Source organism: Capra hircus, chromosome 2 (genome assembly GCF_001704415.2).
Source record: "Capra hircus breed San Clemente chromosome 2, ASM170441v1, whole genome shotgun sequence".
Lineage (NCBI taxonomy): Eukaryota > Metazoa > Chordata > Mammalia > Artiodactyla > Bovidae > Capra > Capra hircus.
In genome coordinates, this window is record NC_030809.1 from 83,281,974 (window position 1) to 83,307,805 (window position 25,832).

Sequence of the window (25,832 nt, forward strand, 5' to 3'; positions counted from 1 at the left end):
ATTTCTATACAGTAGCAGTGCACTAAGATACATTTTAACAATCTATAAATAATTGATAATTTTTTTTCTTTCATCTTCCTTCCTAGTTTGCATAAAACTAATGACTTGGTAAATGTTACTCACTTCAAAATATTCCACCACTTCTATGAAAATTAAACTAACACTGTAACCTTAGCAAATAAGGAGATTTTTTCCCCCTTTTATTGCAGGTTAAAGAAAAGATAGGAAACATAACACTTGTAACAAAAATGTGACTCTGTGAAATCCAAATGAGAATCATAAATAATATAAAATCAACATTGTGTGTGAATTTAATAAATAGAATTGACTTTTAAAATACGATTCATATACACAGACACATATGTGTATATATATGATCATATGTATATTCCTTCCGACCCAAAGTCTTGCTTTTTCAGCTTTCAAGAGCCTATGACCCAAAGATTTGCTCCAGGATATCTTCTACATCTGGTGTGAGCCTGTGTTTCAATACTTACTAATAACTACATGAATATAATCCTTTAAACCTGGTTGGCAGAGGAAGCAAAATTTTTTCTCAAATTAAGTGTTTGAATCTAGTTTCTGTATGCTTTGTTAATTTGATTATAACACCTAGCTGGATCCTTGTAACCAGAGATTTACTGCAGTAAAAGTACCTGCTCTCTTTTTTTTTTTTTTTGAAGAGTTCTCTGTTATTTTTACAAATCCACAATCTGTCAGTCTCATATGATAGCACAAGATCTTATACTCTAATTTTCAACACAATTAAATACATTCCCCAAATTATTGATGGTGCCATAATTTTATGTTTATTTTGTTTGAAATACATTGAGGTTTAAAGACGATTTCTTAAGAAGACCCACAAAACTAAAGTATTGCCTAAGTGACATATTGTTATTTAAGCCTTCGCCGAATCTTACATATGCTTCATTATGATAAAAAACAGGTTGTAAGGACTGATTCTGTGACCTTTTTTTCTCATTTTAACCCTACTGATATGTCACCCATGGCAACCTTAAACTGATTTTAATAGAGTCGATCCTATTATTCATTTAAATTGAGGTGCAAGAGCACTTAGACCAGGGAAATTTGCATTCAGCAAATGGGGATTTGATGAGCAAAAATGATAAGATATATGTTGTATAACATGGCCTATTTTGCTGGCAAATAAACAGCTCTTGAAATTGATAAACTTCAGAATATTTTATCTTCAAATGTTTATACATAAATGATTAAAATGCATTAGCAATTCTGCTTTTGAAAAAAAACATATTGGGAAAACAACACAGTTGTGTTGCTTAAATTTGTAATTAACAAATTTATTACTAATTCTGTGCAGTTCTTTAATATGCTGCATTCCTGAAGAAGAACATTAATACACAATGGCAGAAAGAAGCTAATTTTAAGACTTTGGAGAAATGAATGTCTTTTAATGCTGTGTGTTTCTCTTATCTACATGCCACATTATTGTAATAAGTACATTCAGGAATAATTTCTTTTCAAATATTTTTACAAATCTTGCTCTTATTTGCATGCAAGTAAGTTGTCAGCTTAAATCTTTGAAATGCAAAATATATCTCATTTCTATATTTCATCAAGGAGCCTTTCATGTTTAATAAATTACAACTTAGATCCTCCAAGACTTTGTTTTTCATTAACTAAAAGCAAAAGGATACATTTAAAATCTTAATCACAACCTGCAAGAGTATTTGCATGTTGCTGATATTTGTCTTGATGGGACTTTTAATATTTGCAAACTAATCAGGATAGCAAGGTTATACCAATAATTTCTGAAGACAAAAACTTTCTGCATTATTTTCTGTATTATATTCAAGTAGAAAACTTTAAAAAAAAAACTCTCAGTGACTTAGCCTCAACAGTCTGTATATATTTTTGTACCTACTCCTCTCTTAAAGATTTTAATTGGCGAAATGGCCACATCACAAGAGCACTATGGAAAAATGTGTAGAAGAATGTCACATCTGGGTTCAGTCTAGTCTTTTATTAGTGCTCGATCAGCATGTATTAGACAGAATCGTTAACAACACAAAACAAGCAAGGTAAATCATCCACTACTGCCACCCTGTAAACCACCTCATGATACTACATGGAGATGTGGATCCAGGAGAAATCAAAGGAGAGCTTCACTTTTTTTCATTTGACCCCAATTTAGGTAGGAGATAAGGGTGTTTCTGCTTGGTTGGCTTTAGTTGTTGTTTTTTGTTTGTTTGTTTTTTGTTTTTTATCCAAATATCCTAGCTGATCTTGCAGAAAGTCTTCTGGACTCTGAAAGAGAATGGATCATCTCCTCTCAGCAGAGGCAGGAAAAAAATATTCTTGACAGCACAGTTATCCTTATTGGGGGGTCCCATGGGCCACAGTAATATCGTGTCACAAAAGAGGCAAACTTCTGCTGAACTTGCTGCCCTGAGACCTTCGGTTAATCTTTTGCTTGAGAATGGAAGATCAAAAAACTCTGAGCAGTTTAAAAAATATGCAGCTAATGTCATGCAGTTAAACTGATGTAGCATGCATGTTGTTTTGCAAGCTAACAGGTTAAATATGGCTTTGCTTTAAGATTCCCATCAAATTTCGTTTTTATAGAGAAATCTCTGAAAGCAGAAGGGGTTGAGGGAGGGTGAGGTAAAAAGAAATAAATCATTGTAGTCTCAGGAACAGTAATCCTTGTTGAGGATTTTGGCTGATTGATATAAATAACATCGTCCCCGCCATCTGTCCGAAGAGGGACCTTTCCAGTCAGTGTTAAGCTGCAACGGCAGAATAATTAATGAATGGTGTCCTTTGTGCTGGTAATAAAGACAAGACAAATTATGTTATAATCCAACTGCTGCTCATTTGTCACAGCCAAATAAAATGTCAAATAAAAGTGAGGGGGGCACTGTGTTTGTTTAATGGACTGCAAGCTACCTGTTTCTATTGTTGACAGACAACTAGCGTGTAAGTTCTGAATGTTGCAGGAGAGAAAAACCTCCAAACAGAATTCACGTTTCCTCGGGAGTGGGGGCGGGAATGGAGGGAGACTATGGGGGAGGACTGGCAGATAAACATTGAAGTAAGTTTTAATTAGAGAGCCATAATACCACCCGCTCCTCTGAGTAAGTTGGTTGCGATTCCAGTGCAAAAGCGCTGCCTGGAAAAGTCCAAGTTCAAAACAGACGAGCTATGTGCAAATCTGTAAGAATTTGGTAGGGCTCTCATCTTGCGTTTTCAGGATAGACACATTCATCCAGTTGCTAGGAAAGCCAAATAATGAAAACATAGCTGGGATTTAGCAAGTTCCACTGGGAATTACCTATGATAGAGGGCAGGGCTGCACTTCCTCAGAACATGCTCCTGCTGTAAAAATTCACAAACCTGGCATTCATACAGGCATCTGTCGCTTGCTCTAATGCCAGTTCATAGTATACATACAAACATCTGCTTCCGTGCACAAAGGGATACAGAGCGCTTGACAGGTCTGTGTTAGCAGGGTTCGCAATGCCAGTTCTTTATGCAAAAACCCTAATGCTTCCCGTCAAGCCATTAGAAGTGATACAATCAGCCCAGACCCCATTAAGCCATCAGTGTCCACCTGTGATAAAGATGGCCATTTGTTTTCTTAAAGCCCACTTAATGTCTGCTTAACTCAATTTGTCAGGAAATGTAGAACAATTTCCTCACAGCCTGAAATTTGGTAGTGGTTCAAAGTCAAAAGGCCAGGTCTAGTCCTATTCAAATGATATAATAAACAGTCTTCAAATCGAAATCTCCCTTGAGGAGCTGATGTTTACTTAAAAAAAAATTATGTTAGCTAGAAAAGAATAACATTTGCATCCTTTATTGTTTTTTTTTTTTAATTCCTAAAGTCCTGGAAGATGTCTACCAGTGGAAAAGGCCATTGCTTGATTATATGAGAAAATAACTTTATTCTCTTTAAAAATTCAGCCTGAAATTGGTTTTAGAAAGACCAGAAGAACCTTTGCAAAGCAGGAGTCCCTAACGATAGCAATCACTTCCAGACTCTTTAAGAAATCACACTGTAATATGCCCAAGTTTACTTTTTAGTCTAATTCTGTTTAAAACATTCTCTGTAATGCTTATATTTCTAGTTTGTTGGAGGTTGATACTGTCTTTTTGTATACCTTGAAACAGATAATAGATTTTTTTGGAAAATATTTTTTAAATGATTATTAATCAAACATAGGGGCTTGCTTTGCCACCATCCCAATTCACTTTTAAACACATGGGCAATTTGATAGACATATAACTGGCCATCTGGAGGACAGAAAGGAATCAGAAACATTTCTAAGATTAACCAACAGGGGGCTCTCTTAAATATCCCAGATATACTGACTTCCTACCATTCCAAATTCCATTCAAATCTAACTTCAATTCTGAATAGAGTTTCAGTTGAAAATTTAATTTTTGATTGCCTAATAACTTCTACCCTCAAAATGTTTAACTCTTAGTTCCTTGTGATTCTCCTTGGTAAAACCTGGAGCTAACTACTGATACCAAAACTCTGAAGAATAAATTCTCAGCTGAGAATGTGTGGAAGGTGAACTAGAGAACTGAGTTAGTTATTTGGATAATTTAGTCAGCACGTATTAATTGTGTATCTAATATGTACAAAAAAATTGAGACAAAAGTAAAGTTGAAGGGTTTAAATTTGCTGACTATGGCCTCATTTCTAAACTATGCTACCGGTATGAAAGGCTTTAATGAATTTAGTTTCCAAAAGAGAAGAGAAATTGATATGACTTAAAGGGACAGGCATAAGAATAAAATGCGTGCTTCAATGTAAGCTCTATAGCAGTCTTTTTTTCTCTGCTTAGAAATATCACCATTAAGTCTCATCCATGAACTAGTGTTGTGTTGATAGGTTGTATTTCCCATGCTTCAGTCCAACAGGCAGTGTAACTCCCTAAGGAAAGATTTGATTGAGGAAGAATCAGGAATTAGAATGTGGAATGAAACATGTTTACATATGTGGCATTGAGGATCCTAGATCTTTCTTCAAGTTGCAAAGATATAGTCCTGTGGCATTTTATATTTTCTGTCCTCTCCCTGAAAGCACCCAGATATAGGGTTTTCACCCGTGAGAAGAAAGTATCAAACTCCAACCTTTCCTTCTTGATTCTGGAATATAGGCACTAAATAAAAAATTAACTGCAACAGAAATACCTAGAGGAAAGTCTAGTATATTATTTTCCTAGAAATGGTTTGATTTGTGAAAATAGTATATTTTTCTGTGGCCTAGAACACCTAAATGTTCTGTACCAAACACAGATTTAGTTTTGTTACAAGATAGCATATACTCAATATTAAAGAAAATTGTAAAATGGAAGACAGCAATCTATATTCCTGTTATTCAAAGATAACTTATCATGGCTAATATTTTGGTATATTTTCCCTACAGTCTTTTTAATTAGCTGTTTGGGGAAAGCTATAATTATTTGGTATCTAAGCAATTGTACAAACTTAAAGTTGTCTCTTTTAAGAGATTACAAAAATAATAAATATTTGTTGATGCTAACTTGAACAGAAAAGTAAAAAGAAAAAAAAGAAAATTACTCTGAATTTCACCATCCTATTCTGTAGACCTGTTTGTTCTGCATTTTTCCCCAGCCTATTTAATTTTTAAATACATACAAAATAGGAAAATTTGGATACAATATTCATCATTGCTTGACTGTTCAGTCTTTATCACTTTGATTGCCCCCCTGATTTAGTTGTTTCTATGCAATTATTATAGATAAAAAGGATGTTCACCAAAGATTCTCAGCAATAGGACTAAACATTCTGCTGTTCTATGAAACTCTGCTTTTTGAGAAGGGAAAACTTAAGTAATTCTCCACTGCAATGTTCTAATAATTGTGTTTGCTAACAAATGCCAGAACTGAATAGCATCAGTCACTGTTTTAAATGGGCATTAGAGATTTCACCTGAACTGTGAAGGGTGGACCACAATAAAATCATTTCCTGATACTGAGAATAAAATGAAAGCCAGAGGGAAATAATTCAATGGGGCGTTTTGAGTTTGGGGTCCAAGTAAGTTTAAAAAGATATGTAGTTTCATTTATAGTATCTCTATTTTTGAGTTCCAAATTTTGACTCATCACTCAATAGGCTTACATAAGCTTTCAAATAAACTTTTCAAGAAAGTAGTGCTATTGTAAATCTTTGCATCGATGTCTTTCTATTATCCTAATGTGAAAAAGATGACTGAAGAGTGTACACAGTTTGAGGACCACAGCTTTTCCCTCTGAAAAACAGGTACTGCTTTGTTTTGCTTCAGAATTTAGTCAGATAAGTCTTAGGAAAGCCTGTATGGCTACTAACTTAGTTTTATTTGGACTCTAATAATTGTAGGATAGTGCTTGATCTTCATCATTACAAAGTTTTGCCAGAATATATTAAAATAATATATTTACTCAGTGATGTATTCGTAGAACCTAGCTGTCATTTTTTAAACTGAGATTGTTTCTTTCACTCACATTTTCCTTAACTTTATCTTTGACTATTGTGTATTTTTCAAATACACTCTTCCTCAAGTACATTTATAAGTTGTAGTTGTTGTTCAGTTGTTCGGTTGTGTCCAACTCTTTTCAACCCCATGGACTGCAGCCCGCCAGGCTTCCCTGTCCTTCACCATCTCCCAGAGTTTGCTGAAGCTCATGTCCATTGAGTTGATGATGCCATCCAACCATCTCATCCTCTGTCACCCCCTTCTCCTCCTGCCTTCAGTCTTTCCCAGCATCAGGGTCTTTTCCAATGAGTCAATTTTCACATCAGGTGGCCTAAGTATTGTAACTTCAGCTTCAGCATCAGTCCTTTCAATGAATACTCAGGGTTGATTTCCCTTAGGATTGACTGATTTAATCTCCTTGCGATTCAAGGGACTCTCAAGAGTCTTTTCCAGCACCACAGTTCAAAATCACCAATTTTACAAAAATAAATTGTAAATAATCTCTCAGTGTTCTGACTTCCAACATGCCTTCTCCTTCCTATCCTTTTTTGTTTCCATGTTCTGGACACTTCTCTTGTCATCCATATCACTGACCTAATTTTTCTGCAATGACAATTTCGCCTTTAACGTACACTTTCATTTTGTTTGCATTTCTAGTTTTCTCACTGTCTTTCCCCACTGTCTATCTCCTTATCATCTCATCTGAGCATCCTTTCATCTTAACCAGTTGTCTCCTAATGGCTTGCTGATCCTTTTCATTAAACTCCTTGATGTTCAACATTCTGCTAAAGATGCTAAATAGTTTCCTAATTGTCTCACGGTCATTGTGAAAGTTCTGCATTTCTGAGCACTGGTCGTATCTAAAAAGAGCTTTTCATAGATCACGCATTGTTGAAACTTTTGTTGTGTTTGCATGCCTGGGTGCTAAGTCACTTCAGTTGTGTCCAACTCTTTGCCACCCTATGGACCTCAGCCCACCCGGCTCCTCTATCCATGGGGATTCTCCAGGCAAGAATAATGGAATGGGTTGCTATCCCCTCCTCCAGGGGATCTTCTGGACCCAAGGATCAAACCCTCATCTCCTGCGTCTCCTGTATCTGCAGGAAGTTTCTTTTCCAATAGTGCCACCTGGGAAGCCCTTCGTTATATTTATTCATTTCAAAAGGTGGAAGCAGATCCAGCATTCTGTGTATATTGCAGGTTGCTTTTTATGCTCTATTTTAGCTCTACTCTACTCTTTGCCCTGGAACATCATCCAGATGACAAATTGATAAACACAGCTATTATATTAATTCTTTTCTAGCATATTTATTGTCTTATGACTCTACTATCCTGATGATTTTTCTCCCCTCACATTGCTTAGCTCATTGGTATTCTAAAAGATTAAAGACATACAATATTAGAATTCTAAGAATGTGTTCCAAATAGAATTTTGCCAGTCTCCACTGATCCTATGTTTTACATATGGGACTACAATTCCTTTGGTGATATGTGCCATTATCAGCCTTCCACTCTCAGTTGTTATCACCATCATCATCATCATTCTGCCTTCTGCTCCCAATCTCCCCTGTTATTTTGTGGAAATTGCTGTCTCTGTATTATTTCAGACAAAAGAGAAGTCTCCATACATAGTTAGAAGGGGAGAAGACAGGTGAGGAAGGAAATCCTCCACAGTACTCAGCTGTATGTGTGGAAAGGGGTGCTGCCTAGTCCTTTGGGCTGAGTCTTTGATTCTGAAATCAGTTGGCTGAAGAAAGGAAGAGAAGGCTATTTCTATCTGCTTTAATACAGGCAAAGTCTCTGGTTCAGTAGTTCAGTAGTGCAAGTGGTCTCACCACTGACATTTTGCAATTAAATTCCATCTGTCTTAAAGGAAATTACTCTTTAACTTTTTGTCACCATGTTGCCGGTCAGTCCCTGTTATTTTAAGCATTTTAGTCTTTTTTTCCTGTGTCTTCAAGCATATTTAGTGACAGGTTCCAAGAGGTGGTTAGGTGTTGCCACCCAGATGCCATTTTTAAAGCAAAAGTCAAGATTTGCATCAAGAACCTCACATCGAAAGTTTGCATTCAAATTCTCCCTTGGAGCGTGACCTCTGTCTATGACTTCTTCACATTTGCATCTTTACCTGGAAATGGTAACAGACCTGAAAGGAGGAAATCTATTTTTAGTCATGCCATTTGTAAGGCCCTTTGAGCTTCTAAGAAGATGTTTAGAGTCACAAAATGTAAATCAATCATTTATCATAAAGATAGATTTCAAAATATTATTTTTCCATTTGGGGGATTTTTTTCATTGTGTAAACCACACCTTGGTTCTTTATAAAAGGAATTTTGGACTTTACACCATAGGGAAAAAAGTTTCTATTGGCTTGAATTGAGGGTTAGGAGGTGTGTAAATGGCCTCAAGTTATACATTTTTTGCAGAGGAAATATCCTCCAGATGCTCAAGTCAGCCTTTTCTTGGCAGACAACTAAGAACCATACCGAAACTGAGTCTAAAATCTTTCACAAAAGATTTCCACAATCACTTACCTTTGGAACGGACATTAATTAAAAGAAACAATCATATCCCCTGTGATCAGAGTTTAACTACTATGAATCAGAGTTCACCACACAATTAACACTTCGAACTGATTAGCAAATGGAAATCATAGCAAGAAATTTTGAGGTTAAAATAGTGAATGGACATATTCTCTCATCCAGCTCACTGTCCCTTATCTTTTAGAGGAAAAAAAAAAAAGCACTTCAGTCATAACGAACTGGGCAGATTTTGTTTTCCGTGAGGTGTTTGCCATTACATATTGCACATAATGTATGGCACTGTTAGGAGGAAAAAATTGGAGTCAAAGTGGCTGGAAAGTTAGGTCTGCTCTGTAGCACTGTGAGATTGTTGACATCTGCCGAGGTTGGAGCGCTCAGTAAGCAGGAAATGGGGTGTCACTCTGAGTGGTAGTTTACCATTATCCTGGCATCCTAATGAAGTGTCTGCAGTGCACAGAGCTTCTGGATGGCATCTTAACGCACGGCTAAGCAAAAGCACTTCTCTCCCTGTCACTGTCATCCATCTGCCTGCACCCTACTGTAGCCAATGGGATGGAACCATGCTACAATGTGCTAGAAGCCATTTAGAGTTGCACATTGCATAATCAGTCCCATCAAATATGTAAAAAATGGCTAGTATTGGTTATTTTCTTCAAACTCTGGCACCTGGAGTTTGATACATTAAGGTTAAACTTTTCCAAGTGCTGTTTATGATATTAATTCTACATTCCCCCCACTATCTAAATGGGAATGAGTTGCATCTTCATTGTCTTAAGTCCTGTTAATGGACTGAAAGAGTTGTATGAATATTCATTAAAAACTTCACTGTACATCACACTTGGTGAATCCATCAATTTACCATAGAATGGAATGGTCATTTTCTTTTAGATAACCATTTTTAAGAAAAAGACAGAAAATAAGATCAACTCTAATCACAAATTGGTTGTTTTCATTTCTGAGCACATCATTTAGTTTGCTGTGATAGTTTGAGGTCTTTGGATAAATTTCTTTAAAGACACAGTGCATTTTACCAAATACATTTGCAGTTTAAGCTAGTATTGTCAATGCCAGATGATTAAATTTGGTGCTTTAACATCACCTCTGACAAAACTGGCATGCGGTGGAGAAAAGGATATCTGTTATTAGGTGGATGAGTAGAGTAAGGCATGTGTGTTGTCCTCCCAAAACTTCTCGATGGATCATGTGTGATCCTCTGGACATGGTTGCAAAGCAGCTGGGGTGTGTGGCAAGGACTGATGTGGTAAGATGGCTGCAAAGTTGAGAAGGTGCTTTCTGCAAGAGGGGCAACAAGAATATGCTAAACTGGAGGTGGGGTGGTGGGTTGGAGTTAGATAAACAAGAGGGCAGAACATAATTCGGTTGCATCAGGACTTTTTCCACAGACATTAAAACCTATGGTAAACATAACAGCAGGGAGGCTTGTACTGCAGCGCAGTGGGAAGCTTAGCACGTCTGCCTGCACTCTGCCTGGCTCAACCACTGCTAGGAGTCTCCGAATTTCATTAGCACTCAACAATTCACCCAGTTCCCCAGAAAAGGAGAAAACCCAGGCAGCAAAGCCCCTCACTAATTATGGTAAATGCTCCCAGGTTACAGTTTTGAGGGGACAAGGATGGCAGAATGATGTTAAGCTAGAACAAAAGAGTCATTCTGAAATTAAAAAAAAATAAAAGGGATTGTTTGCTTTAAATCAGTACAGTCTTTCAACGGGTAAGACAGTGTTTTAGAATATTAGACCACCTCTTTACTATGAAATTTTAGATGACCTAACCAAAGTGTGTGCAGATCTTCTTGAGCAGTGAAAGCACAGGTTGGTTTCACACATGATATCCTCCTCTCCACCCCCTGCTCCCAAATTTATGGAAGTTCATCTCACGAATCTCTGAAATAGAAATTGTATCCCTTGGAAGAAATTTGTAATAATACAGAAATTAGTGTGGAATCAAATGTAACAAGATAGGCAAACTACTGTAGATTACTATAAAATACTGCATGTCAAATTCAAGTTGTTATCTCCCTCTCAAAGAATGGAGTTATTTGAAGAAAATATTAGTTTTTTCAAAGGGAGAGTGGTCTGCTATTGATGCCCATAAACATTTTAAATGGTACAGTTTTTTTAATGGAATGATAGGTGTTTATTTTTGCTAAATCCAGACTTGGCTGGTTTCTTCATTCGTATCCCCCCAGCTGCTGTCAGCATTACAGCACATCAGCTTTCCTTCATGTACGGATATTTCTCCAGAACTCATTTGCAAGAGTCGAAGCAATATTAAACACCACATCCAAACCTCTTTTAAACACACAAAGAGATGGGAAAACACTTCAGAACTAGACCATTGAGAAAATCCTCCTTTCAAATTTACTGTTTGCTTCTCATGCTAGTGTAAAATATCCCACAAAGTCCCGTTTGTGATCCGTTTGAAACAATCTTGATTTGCTTAAATTGTCACATTCTTCTTGCACATTTCTTCCTAAATGCAAAAATGGCAAAGAATTCTCCTCCCTCTTCATTATAAAAGTGCAGAATTTCTGGTTTGTTTATTCCTAATGGAACACTTGAGAAAGAAGGAAATATATAAATATCTCCTTCAGAAGATTAGTTGTCTCAATCTTTTTAAAAGAGAGTATTTGTTCATTTCTTCCCCATTGTAAACAATTGGACTTTTCATTGTAATTTTCCATTGTCAAATTAATGCATTTCACTTTACTGCCTTGGTCCCATGGTTCCAAAACGTCATCTTTTCTAATATCCTTATTTCTTCTATATTTATATATTGATGTATGTCATTTAGGACATAGATAGTTAGGGAAAGAACCTAAGCTCCTTTTTAAACAAATTTATTGGAGGAACCTGCTGCTTCATTGTAACTTACTAGAACAGAACTTGAAAAAACTCACAGTCTAACAAAGTAAACTATATTTTACTTCTTATGAGAACACATTCCCAAGCAAAGTATTCCCAGGCAAAAAATGGTGTACATGTTTTGAGTATTTCAAACCAGGCATCGGAAATTTTGTCTAATCTACTGGTAAATATTCTATTGATAAAGTCAAGAACAGAGAAAACTCTGGCCCCCAAGACAGAAAAGAGAATAAGCAAAAAAAGAAACGTGGACAGTTTATCAGCTTCAATTTCTAAAGTACTTTGCAGTCCCTTTATAGAATGCGGATGAAAATCCCCTAACTATTCAGAAAGTGTGTCCATGTTTGCCTACCACATATGTGATTCTTCAAAAATTATATCAAGGATGTTAATGAAAAATATGGCTAATAATTTCAGGAAACTATAAAGAGAAAGAAGAGAGAGAGGGAGAGGAAAGCAAGCTGTGGCAAAAAAACCTGGGCTCAGCAGCTTTCTGAGGGGAATGGTGAAATGTGACTATGTGATTTATAATGAGAAAAGGTATCTACAACATACAATTTTCTACCTAGCTGCAAATAATAATTCATAGTGATGTCCCTTCCAGATAAAAGACCTTTGCTATGTAGGACCCATGTGGTAAAATGATCATGATAAATGTCAGACCAGTGCAGGTAACGGCTTTACAAACCATTAAGATTAGCTGGCTCTTTTTGCCGATGATAACAGTAACCATGCTGTGACTCTATGTGGTAATAATATCTCAGTCCTGATAAATACCAGAGCCAGGCAGAGGTGTTTATCATTCCCAGTTCAGAAATGCTGACTAAAGTTACCACATGTTGCCTGTTTTTCTTCTTTTACAATAGCCTTACAATTAACAAAAAGAAAGTTGAATCACAAAATTATTTTATTCCCCATTTCTTAAAGGATTCTAATGTTTGTGAACTCTCCTCTGTTCTCAATGTCACTGTGTGGCCAACACGAATGAACTGGCTGGAGAAACAGTTTGCCATACTAACCATTATCTTCCCTTGAGAGGTCTTTTGTTCAAAATGAATAGTTATGGGTAAAGTTGAATATGCTTCTTCAAAACAGTGGAGAGAAACTATCTCTTCCTTCACATTTTTCTTGTGTAACAGATCCTAGTTGTTTTCAGGTGGGACTTTTTAAATCCCCGGTAAATTTAATTTGTCTACCAACAAAAGGAGGTAGACACATATGAAAAACTTTAAATCTAGAAAAGTATTTGTAGAATTGCCACCCTCATGAAAATGTACAAAGATAATGCTAATATAAATAGCAACTTGAGTATTTGAAAAGAATTACTGGTTTATGATTAGAAAGATGTCAAATGACTCAAAACGATAAGACTGTGTTTTTGTTTTTTTTTTATTTTAAGAAAAAAGCTTGTAAAACCAGATATGTAAGGGTAAATATAGTTTACAGAAAATTCTCACAGGAGAACTAAATAAACTATTGAGCTTTATTTTCTCAGCACACACTATCGCCTGAGGATGAATTAGTATCATTTGTAAGTTACAAAAACGTACTTGGCCACCATGACACTTCCAAAATTACTTTGAAAACAAGAAATTTTAGGGAGGGTAATACGATCATGCTTTTCCTGTGAAGACTGCCGCCATTACCTTACTCTTTGATTCAGACAAAGAAGGGCATTGCTGCAAAACTGAAGAAATTTGTTTTCAGAGACAGTTTCAGTTTGGTGAATTTTAGAAAATGTTATCATCCTAAGATTGACTGCACCAAAGCAACCCACTCCAATATTCTTGCCTGGAGAATTCCACGGATAGAGGAGCCTAGTGGGTTACAATCCAGGGGGTCACCAAGAGTCAGACATGACTAAAGTGACTTAGCACATACGCACGCACATTGACTTGTGAGTTAGAACCAAGCTCTCTTTCATAATGGACTGCTTTCAAAGTATTCACAAAGCCAATACATACTATGGGCTGTTCCTGTTTAGGAAACAGCACTAAAGAGTAAAATTTATGGCTTCATATGATTTGGAAAATAACCTTGAACTATGAGCAATCAGAGCAGATAGAGATGATGATTTAAAAGAAAGATTTTAATGGGAAGGGTACTTATATTCAGTAGTATTTACAATATATGCATTCATGTACATTGAAACAAAGTTCTACATACAATTGTATCATATATGTATATGGATTTTGTGTGTGTGTCTGTGTTTAAGTAGGAACTGGAAGCATTAAGAGTTCAAGCAACTTGCCCCAACTATACTATATAGCATGATTTCTAACCTAATTTTTTCAGACTCCTTCATGATATACCACTTCTCTTAATTTATAGCAGGAGTTTAAAGCATCTGTCTATTTTTATCCATTTGTAAGTCTTGAATGTTCTCCCTTTCCACCTAGTGTTTCTCCCTGAAGTAAATGTTAGTTATTTAAAGAAAGTTATCAAGTGATTGTTTGCATGATATGGATGATCCTTTAACACCCAACTCAAATTTTATAATTAAAAAGCATGTCCTCAAAGATTTGCATCCAGTTGTAGGGTACACTAAATAAATAAATAAAATGTTCTCTGAAGATAAGCATCCCTCCTACAAGCTAGGACAGTCTGTAACTAAATTCTGAAATGGTGATGATACAAAGAATAGAAAGTGGATAGAAATTAACTGCTCTCTTCCAAATATAGCCTTGACATATAAGCAACAGCCATTTTTTTCATATAGGATGCTCTATACATTCCAGCATAACTTTCAGAAGCAGAACAGCTGTGACATATATTAACCTCCTCAAAACAAAGGGGTACAGCTATCCTTTTAGAATTACAGATAAATAGAATGAATAGTACTACTACTATGTTGTTTACTGGGAGAATCTGGTCTTTTATTCCCCTGGGTGAACCTACATATCAAAGCAGAGTCAATTTTGATATATAATTTAACTTGTGACCATAAATAAGTTAGGAATAATAAATGCATAGATGATAAGGCCGGCAAAGTGTCTGGGGGTCATCGGGTCTGGGGTTTTGCACTGCACAGAACTCTTTCCATCATTGTATAACTTTATCTTATCTCTGCAAAAAAGGCATTTGGCTGTAAATGTCCTTGTTTTAGTAGCAACATTTCATGCAGATAAATGCAAATGTAACCATCATAAACCATATTTTTTAAAATGTGCCCTCAAAACCATGAATCAAGGGAAAACTATAAAGCCACATCCTTATCATAACATTAAAGGCTATCACATCATGCAGGAGCTGTTACTTCTTTAAGTAGCCTGGAGTTGTTTTTGAAGAAGCTCATTTACAACGGAGTTTGGTATAATTTGAGAATATGGGGCCAGGTGGGTGAGGAATAGGCCTTAGTGAAAAAAACGGTTTACTATTTTAGTATATATGTGTATCCCATGTATATTTTCCATAGGCATTTTTTGCAATTGGGTGACAAAAATGAAGTCCTCCAGAAAAGTTTTGTATGCAGTATGGGTTCACAGCTCAGACTGGAGAAGCTATTGGAATCTGAGTGGGAACTAAAATGTAGGTATTAAAGCAGATGGGCTTCCCTGGTGGCTCAGCCGATAAAGAATCTGCCTGCAATGTGGGAGACCTGGGTTTGATCCCTGGATTGAAACGTTCCCCTGGAGAAGGGTATAGCTACCCACTGCAGTATTGTGGCCCGGAGAATCCATGAACTGTATAGTCCATGGGATCACAAAGAGTCGAAAACAATTGAGCAAGTTTCACTCAAAGTAGATACAAAAGTAAATCAGAAGGGTATGAAGGTAAGAGCAAACGTGAGTGGAAGAGGCCCAAATCATGGAGTGTTTTCCTACCAGCAAGAGTTTGCATAAGTCTCTTAGTATACCATTTAGCTTAGAGGTTCTCTAATTCTCTGTGTAGAAAAGGTTCATTTCCTCCCTTTTAGTCATAATGTAAAAGAGTCAGAGAGATCTGAAAGTCTTCTCAAAACTCTCAATACTTCACAATAATGAGAAACCATATGCTGAAGAAGAAATATTAATAGAAAATGCTGTCTTTCAGATGCTCACTGAATCAATTGAAGACAGTTGACGCATCTTTAGTAAGCTGTGTCTGAATCTTAGCTCATTAACCACTCCTGTATTATGTATGCTGATTCCAGCTCCTAATATGACACATCAATAAACCAGATCTGAAAAGGTGTCATTTCGATTTTAATGTATCCAATTGTATTTTTAGAAGTTCCTCCACTTAGAAGTGTTTGTGTTATTTCCTGATTTTACAAGCTATGGAAGAGTGGGTACAGTATTGATTTGAAGGGGAAGCTACTGCTTTCCTATAACCTTTTCAAACCTTCTTTCTGATTATGTTGTAAGAACAATAAATGGCTCCTCCTTGATAATATTTCAGCCCTCTCTAATCTATTGTCCAGTACCCCCTCCATGACTTAAGTGTAACTTAACCACAGATATGTATGTACCACCATTCATTTCAGTTCCTCAATTAAAAGTGAAAGCAGAGAAAAAGAAAAATATTTCTATTAAGTAGTCTTCATACCAGCATATATGGAACAATCATATACTTTTATAAAAATTCTTACATGGAACTAAGCTGCTCATCAAGCAGATCACCAGCCTCTCAAATTATTTAGTGTGCTGTGAAATGTCAGGCAACCATAGCAAGTGTCTTGTCACCAGTTGGCACCAACTCAGTTCAAGTATTAGGAACTACATTTCGAATGCTCACTATAACCAGGTAGTATGCCCGTGAGCCATATCTAGCATAGACCTCAAAAAAAAAAAAAAAAGAAGAAGAAGAAGAAGAGGGGTGGGGGAGTGATGAATATTTATACAGTACCTACATTTTGCTGGTCACTGTTAGGTACATTACATACGGTATTGTTTAATCCATAAATCTGGCCTCTCTGACATTTTTCAAAGAAAATAAAAAACTTATCCAAGACCACACAAACCACACATACCACTTGTCCAAGACTGCTAAAACACTGTTGTGGAATTCAAACCAAGGTCTGTCTGTCCCAATCTGTGTTCAGGTCTTTCCTTTGTTTACTAATTTTTTTTTTTAATTCAATTACCCCACTGTTTCTGCTGCTAAGTTGTTTCAATTGTGTCCGACTCTGCTACCCCATGGACTGTAGCCCACCAGGGTCCTCTGTCCATGGGACCTTCAGGCGAGAATACTGCCCTCCTCTAGAGGATCTTCCCCACCCAGGGATCAAATCCACATCTATTATGTCTCCTGCATTCGCAGGTGGGTTCTTTACCACCTAGAAAGCTCATTTTTCTAGTGCCATCTAGAAACTCCATTTAACCCACTATATGCCAGTATAAGAGTTGCCTCAGTTTGTGGGAAAATTCTCAGTTTAATGGCACAAATCTACAGGTATTCATGCCACGAACATACCATAAGAAGTATCAATAAATAGAATGTCCTAAGCACAGTGGAACATAGAAGAGGGACTCTGCCTAGGGAGATTCATAATTCTTTTATCTGGTAGTTAAAAAGACAAAATAAAGCTTTAATTCCTGCCCAGATACCATGACAGTGACCTTGCAGTTATTTCCAATTAAGCAACCCCAACCTTTCTTAAACCTACTCTGCCTGGGTCATATATTCCCTAAAACAGGTTTGCTGGATATGGCCATTTAGACCACTCTCTGCTTAACTGTCTGTCAAGCTTAGATCATGGCTGCTGCTTCTATAGACCTCAATGTTAACGGATCCTTTTTTCTGAGACTCTGACATTAAAGTAATCATTGCCATGGCCAGAGTCTTCAATAAAATTAGAAAGGTCACCTCTCTTCCTTTCCCCTCCTCTCCTTCCCTCACCTTTCCCAATTTCATCTTTATTACTTGAATCAGAAGATCCTTGGGTAAATTAAACTACTAGCATCATGCCATTTTATGCAGAATGTACTCATCTCATAAATATATAAATGTATGTATGTTGTGTTGTTTAATCGCTAAGTCATGTCTGATTCTTTTGCAACCCCATGGACTGTAGCCTGACAGGCTCCTCTGTCCATGGGATCTCCCAGACAAGAATACTGGAGTGGGTTGCCATTTCTTTCTCCAGGGGATTTTCCTACCCAGGGATTGAACCCATATCTCTTGCATTGGCAGAGGGGTTCTTTATCACTGAGCCACCAGGTAAGCAATGTATGTTTATGTATAGGATCACTGGTGTGTATGGAATTAGCTTCAGATGGCTAGATACAAAGTCTCCAAGTGTCCCTAAGTGCTCTGTCCTGAACATACTGCACCAATTTGCTCTCATCTTTATTGACTTGTTTTACTTCTGAGTTTCTCATATCCCATAGGCTCCAACTGGTCCTCTGAAGCATCACATTGTCCTGCCATCATTAAGCTACAGGGGGCTTTCTAGCCTTTTGGCAGAAAGATTAGATCTGCTGTTGCTATGATGTTGCAACTACCTTTTCTCTTTTGCTCTCCCCTTTGTCTCTTTCATTTGCAGTTGTCCAATCCATAGTATGTTGGAACTCTTCTAAGAATAACTGCAATTTTGAAAGCTCTGAGTGTGGGAGGCATTATTTATAGGCCTTTGTGGTTTTTAGAGGAAGAAGAACCACTTCTAAGCAGAGTTCTACTAAGACTACCCGCACCCTATTTCCATGTTCAGTTCAGTTCGGTTCAGTCCAGTCGCTCAGTCGTGTCCGACTCTTTGTGACCCCATGAACCACAGCATGCCAGGCCTCTCTGTCCATCACCAACACCTGGAGTCCAACCAAACCCATGTCCATTGAGTCAGTGATGCCATCCAACCATCTCATCCTCTGTCGTCCCCTTCTCCTCCTGCCCTCAATCTTTCCCAGCATCTGGGTCTTTTCAAATGAGTCAGCTCTTCGCATGAGGTGGCCAAAGTATTGGGATTTTCAGCTTCAACATCACTCCTTCCAATGAACACCCAGGACTGATCTCCTTTAGGATGGACTGGTTGGATCTCCTTGCAGTCCAAGGGACTCTCAAGAGTCTTCTCCAAAACCACAGTTCAAAAGCGTCAATTCTTCGGTGCTCAGCTTTCTCCACAGTCCAACTCTCACATCCATACATGACCACTGGAAAAACCATAACCTTGACTAGACGGACCTTTGTTGACAAAGTATTGTCTCTGCTTTTTAATATGCTGTCTAGGTTGGTCATAACTTTCCTTCCAAGGAGTAAGCATCTTTTAATTTCATGGCTGCAGTCACCATCTGCAGTGATTTTGGAGCCCAAAAAATAACGTCTGACACTGTTTCCCCTGTTTCCCCATCTATTTCCCATAAAGTGATGAGACCGGATGCCATGATCTTCGTTTTCCGAATGTTGAGCTTTAGGCCAACTTTTTCATTCTCCACTTTCACTTTCATCAAGAGGCTCTTTAGTTCTTCACTTTCTGCTATAAGGGTGGTATATCTGCATATCTGAGGTTATTGATATTTCTCCCAGCAATCTTGATTCCAGCTTGTGCTTCTTCCAGCCCAGCATTTCTCATGATGTACTCTGCATATAAGTTAAATAAGCAGGGTGACAATATACAGCCTTGATGTACTCCTTTTCCTACTTGGAACCAGTCTGTTGTTTCATGTCCAGTACTAACTGTTGCTTTGACCTGCATGTAGGTTTCTCAAGAGGCAGGTCAGGTGGTCTGGTATTCCCATCTCTTTCAGAATTTTCCACAGTTTATTGTGATCCACACAGTCAAAGGCTTTGGCATAGTCAGTAAAGCAAAAATAGATGTTTTTCTGGAACTCTCTTGCTTTTTCCATGATCCAGCAGATGTTGGCAATTTGATCTCTGGTTCCTCTGCCTTTTCTAAAACCAGCTTGAACATCTGGAAGTTCATGCTTCATGTATTACTGAAGCCTGGCTTGGAGAATTTTGAGCATTACTTTACTAGCATGTGAGATGAGTGCAGTTGTGCGGTAGTTTGAGCATTCTTTGGCATTGCCTTTCTTTGGAATTGGAATGAAAACTGACCTTTTCCAGTCCTGTGGCCACTGCTGAGTTTTCCAAATTTGCTGGCATATTGAGTGCGGCACTTTCACAGCATCATCTTTCAGGATTTGAAATAGCTCTATTTTAGCCAAATACCCTCTTCTGCAGGATATTTTCCTGTCATTCCTTAGAAAAAAGTTTCCTTTGCAATAGTGTACTAAGAAAGAAAAAAAAAAAACTGTCAGTTTCTACACTCTTTCTTCAGGACTGTCCTGATAGCTCCACAGGTTGAAGGAAGCTCCTTATACTGTGTGTTCCACTCTCCATGGCCTCAGTTCTCATGATCATCTCATAGTACAACTATAAGCCATCTACTTTCTAAACAGAAAGGCCAAAAAGCTATGAAGATAAGTTATCCCCCTGTACACAGCCTCCCCAGAAGTCCCACATAACACTCTGACTACAGTCTCATTGGCCAGACAGTGTCAGCTGGTCACTCCAGCTGCCAAGGAAGTGAGGAAATGATCTCTTTTAATGATCTGCATAAGGCCATCTTCTCAACACTGGGATGGTCTAGCTAAGGAGGAAGAGAATGGAAACTGGATGGTGTGGGCCTCACATATTATTCTCTTATCTCCTATCTTTTCTAGCAGTGGCCTCTTTAGAATCATCAGGAGCTCTGTGCTAGAAGTTAGAAGTAAAGTACAGAAAAGAAAGTTATCTGAGTCAACTATATAAAGAGCTTAAATTCAAGAAGTTATTATAATTCTGAGCCCTTATTAAAACTATGGTAAGATAAATTCTCTAGTGTACTAAGTAACTCAGTTCTTACTGTGCCATCCATGCCCAGAAAGACAAAAAGAAACAAAATGAAAGAAAACAACCTATGTGCATGTAGTTTGGAACAACTTCCCATTTTTTTAAATGCGTGTGACTAAACATTATGCTTTCAAATTTATTTGCTTTTTTTTTTGTTTGTTTTACTGCAAATATGAAATGTATTAGGGAGAAAAGATAGCATAGAACTAATAAAAAAAATCTTTAGTCCTCCACAAAATTAAGCAAAAAAATAGAATATTGGTAATTGAATCAGAATATATGTCCTTGTGTGTTTGTTTTCTAATGCTACTATGACAGATTATCACAAACTCTGGCTCCAAACCATAAGAATTTATTATCTTATGTTCCTTAAGACAAGAAGTCTGAAGTCTATTTTGTAGGGCAAAAATCAAGGTGCTGGCAGGCCTGTGTTCCTTCTGGAGGCTCTTTCCTCACCTTTTCTGGGGTTTAGAGGCTATCTTTACTCCTGGACCCATGGAGTATCACATAGCCATAGCTCCTTTTGCTTTCACTGACATATCCCCTTCTCTCTCTGACCCTGATCCTCCTACTTCCCTCCTGGCCACCACTGTGATAACATTGGGCCATCCAGATAATCCAGAATAATCCCCCCATCTCACAATCCCTAATTTAATTGGGATTAAATCCCTAATATGTAGAAGGTAATGTATTCACAAATTCCAGAGATTAGGCCATGGACATCTTTGGGAGGCCATTATTTACTCTGCCACAACTGACAAAATAGTAAATCACTTATGAAAACTGATTCAATACTTGATCTTAATAAGAAGATTGTGTGAGAGCCACACTGTTTCTGCTTTCATTTTCCCTTGATCTTATTCACTGTCAAAATAAAGAAACTTCATGGTGCTGATTTTCAGTATATTTATTCCCTTTTGCTGCTAATCAGAGCTTTACGTTTTACATTTGCTAAGACTTAGTCCAAAATTCTTCTTAGAAAATTCCCTCATGCACCTGAGGGATTGTATTCTTTTCTAACTGTTGTTTTTTGTTTTTTTTGTTGTTTTTTTTTTTTGTTTTGTTTTTTTTTTTTTTCAGAAAAGCAAGACAACAACACAAGAATCGAAGCTATAAAGTCTCTTGTACAAAAACTCCCTCCACCAAATCGTGACACCATGAAGGTCCTCTTTGGACACCTAACTAAGTAAGTTGTAAAAGTTTCTGGTGTGTTGTCATATTCTCATTTCCTAAATGACCAATATTTAATTTCAAGTCTCTAGTACAGGAGTTTCTAAATGTATCGATCTCAGATTTCCCCCTCTAGCTGATCTAAGAACTCCTTCAGAAGCTGGGAAATGTACTTGAGGTAGGAAGGGAGACCTACAAAAGGAACTTTCAAAATAATCTCTTTTTCCTGACTTTTCAACAAGTACATGTTTGCTGACTGATTGCCACAACTGTAGCCAGAGCCCTGGAATGGGCTGGGTTTACTTTGTTATTTTAGTATGATGGCAGAAGCCTGAAATGATTTAGACATGAGTTCAAAACCTAGAGCCATCATGTACCAAGAGTGATGACCACATATAAATGACTTAAACTCTCTGATATCCAATTCCTTCATCTATAAGACATTGATGCCAATAGACAATTTGACATCTATGTAAACTACTAAGAGAAAAAAGACAGTGAAAAGACCTAGAGGCCACATAGAGCTCGGTGTGTTTGACAAGCATAAAGCAGACCTGACTGGCTAAAGCCTCATGGATGAGGGGCATGGGGGTGGAGCTGAGGTCATAGATGTTAGACCAGTGTAAAACCACATAGGTTCTTGTGGGCCACAGTGAGAAAGTGGAATTCCACTATAAATACAGTGATGAACCATAAAGTGTGTTAAATTGAGGGATTCTATACAAGATCACCCTGGCTGACAGATGGAGAATGATTTCCAAAAGTGAAAGCAGGGAGACCTATACGGAGAAGACCATGGTAGTTCAGGCAAAAAGTAATGGTAATTTCACTGTAAGCCTTAAAGAAGTGTTTTGATAATGGGTCAAGTCAGATTTGCTGATAGTTAGGATGCAGTGGAGAAAGGAAAGAAGAAATTAAATGTTCCTCTTAGGGTTTGGTTTGGAGCAAATGGAGAAATGGTGGTGTTACCTAGATGAGTAAAACTGGGAGAAGGAAAAGGTTGAATAGGAAGAACTGACTGGAGAGCTGTGTTTTGGACACTTTAAGTTTGAAATGACCGTTCCTCATTTGTCTTGTGTTAACACCTTCTTCAGATAATGCAGAGTGCTACATAAGTGATGAGGTTTAGCTTTCATCACATACATATAGTAATGTTGAAGCCTGATAGATTGGGCAGTTTTGCTTTTGTGAGATTAAATCTCTTTAATCACCCATTCCTTGGGTTGAGTCATTCCTATGGATTATTCAGTTAACCCACTACATAATTTTTAATTGTAAATATAATGCATTGAATTGTATACATGAAAAATTTAGGCAACTGTTGTGCTTATAAATCAAATTTGCCTTCCAGTCACTCTTAGCCTGCTGAGCAGAAAAAAACTACACTTTTTGTATCTACCCTTCCAGGCCTGTTCCTAATCCTAAAGACATGCAGATACACCTGTGTGTGTTTGTTTATTGCATTAGAGTATACATTCTGCACGTATTGTTCTGCAACTATTTTGCAACTCAAGGACAGCTTCCCATTTCATTAAGCAGGTATCTGATTCTTTCTAACAATGGCATAGTATTCCATGGGATGGATAATCTATAACTTGCTTCACTGTTCACTACATTAGGGAACATATTTCAATCTAATTCATCATATTTCCTTCTTACTTATTTCACTCCCACCAGTGGAAGCTGTATCAAAGTTCAGAAGATCCCTTATTGTTAGAATGCCCCTGCTTGTCATGTCCATATACTGGCTTTGGTGGGAAACCCAGTGTGGTTTCTTGGTGAAAAGATGGGCTTTGAAGAAATAGAGATCTACAGTCAAATTCTTGTTCTATACTTTATACTCCCTTTATGATCTCAAACACGTAAAATCATATTAAATAATATCAACCATATCTTGTGGTTATGAGAATTAAATGAGATAATGCATATTAAAAGTCTGGCACAAGGTAAGCATTCCTCAAATGCTAATTCTTTTCCCTTAGGTTCCAGGCACACCATAAAAGGAGTTTCAAGTTGCATGTAAATACTGGAGTGCTTATCTCAGTAATTCTAACTGGACAAACTCATAAAGCAAATGGAAAAGTATACTCTTTAATGCTATGTAATACCTAGTCTCAGAGATCTTGAGAAATATCCATTACTCAGTCTCAAGTATGCCTTTGTTTTTCCAACTGAAAGAACAACTATAAAATGAAGAAACTGAGAATCAGCTAAATCCTACTTTGAAAACACACACACACACACACACACACACACACTGAAGAGAGTCTATCCAATTAAAAACTTTGAAAGGATGAGAGTCATGCCACACAATCGCAGTATTAGCAATTAGTGCCTGATCGTGTCTCATATCTAAATTAATTCCCTAATTTTGTTAGAACGTGTGTTCAGTAGAGATGGAAATAGATTTTTAAATAGAGATTTAAGATCGGGTTATTATATCACCTTCACAGCATCCACGTGATATAGTTTTCCATTTTAGATGGAGAGAAAGTGTTGTTTGCTTGCCACCCACCTTTCTTGAGTTGTGTGACCATATTCCACCCTGCAATGATTTATAAACAGGGTTTAATTATGCACAAGTGTGTGCACATGATTATATCTTGTTAAGCATTTCTTGCTAAGTTTTTGATAAACAGCCAATCGTGGCATGTCATCAAAGCTTGAGAAGACTAAATAAGAAGATTGTTTAACGAGAATTTAAATGTATTCATGTTTGAAAGAATCATTAGAATGTTTTCCTTAGTCTTGATGTATTTGGTAGTTCTTCAGAAAATCTACCATCAACACTTGTATGTAGTGTTTATTCCAAATTGTTGCAAATATATATATATTTTGAAGTTTGTTTAGCAAAGGTCAGAGAATGCAATGAAGTGCCAAAAATTCCACTTGACCTACGTCGTACTCTATAGCCAACAAAATAGAAGTCCATTTTTGCAAAGCTCTGAGTTAAACATTCCCTTGAAAGCAGAGCGACTCCCAACTGAGAAAGTTTAATGCACCACAGTTGAAGTAGAAGCTGGATGCAGGTGCTATTCACAAAAGCCAGAATTTTTAAAGGGTTATGATTATATTAAGCATGTGTGTGCATGCTCAGTTGCTCAGTCGTGTCCCACTCTTTGTGACCCCATGAATTGTAGCCCACCAGGCTCCTTCCATGGAACTTTCCAGGCAAGAATCCTGGAGTGGGTTGCCATTTCCTTCTCCAGGGGATCTCCCTGACCCAGGGATGAAACCTGCATCTCTTGCATCCCCTGCCTTGGCAAGTGGATTCTTTACCACTGCCTCACCTGGGAAGCCCATGGTAAGCGTAAGATTACATAATGACCTCACAGGCTAATAGTCTCATAGTCCAGAGTCTTCATTCTCGATCACACTCATGGTGAAGTATGTGCTTCTGCTGTGATAGACTGAGACCAGGAATTCAGAATACACTATCGTCTCAAAATGTCATCAGCCAGAAATCTTTATTAATAGGCACTTTCACCAATTGACATTACAGTGATAAGCACTAGAAGGTCCTGTGATACCCTCTGAATCATATAAATGGCATGTTCTATCTCTGAAAAATACGTGGCCAATGCATGTTCCTTCAGCCTGCTTATTTCAAAAGGCAGGCAGGCAAAGTGGAGACGAAGTTAATGGGAAGGCAGACCTAGAAAGATAAGCATTGTTTGTTGATGGGTAGTAGCTTGAGGTTGAGAGCTAGGCAGAGAGGTTGTATAAGAAACAGAGAACCACTGAGACTTTATCTGTTGGACGTTTGCATGATGTGCTCCGTTTTTATGGAAGAGTCCTCTAACAATAGAGTGTAGGGTGAATGAGACAGAAGAAGAAAAGAACCCAAGAAGCCACTTGGAGAGGCAGTTAGATTGGAGTGATGGATCTTAGATGGAAAGCAATGGTCCAAGCCCTGCGACTTCTCAAAGGAAAATTCCACCCAGTTTTTGTTTCTCTCGCGTCTTCAACCCCCTTATTTAGTCAGCCATAGGGATAAGTCTGGGGTTTCAATGCTGAG

At 37.5% G+C, this 25,832-nt stretch overlaps 1 protein-coding gene across 1 annotated transcript in view; it reads left to right on the plus strand.

Annotated features, from left to right (window-relative positions):
* Positions 1–25,832, plus strand: part of ARHGAP15 (Rho GTPase activating protein 15) — a 711,497-nt gene that overhangs the window by 627,528 nt on the left and 58,137 nt on the right. Inside the window, exon 13 of the mRNA XM_005676179.3 lies at positions 21,725–21,830. Within this exon, the coding sequence (XP_005676236.2) occupies positions 21,725–21,830 (106 nt within the window). The remainder of the gene's footprint in view (positions 1–21,724; positions 21,831–25,832) is intronic.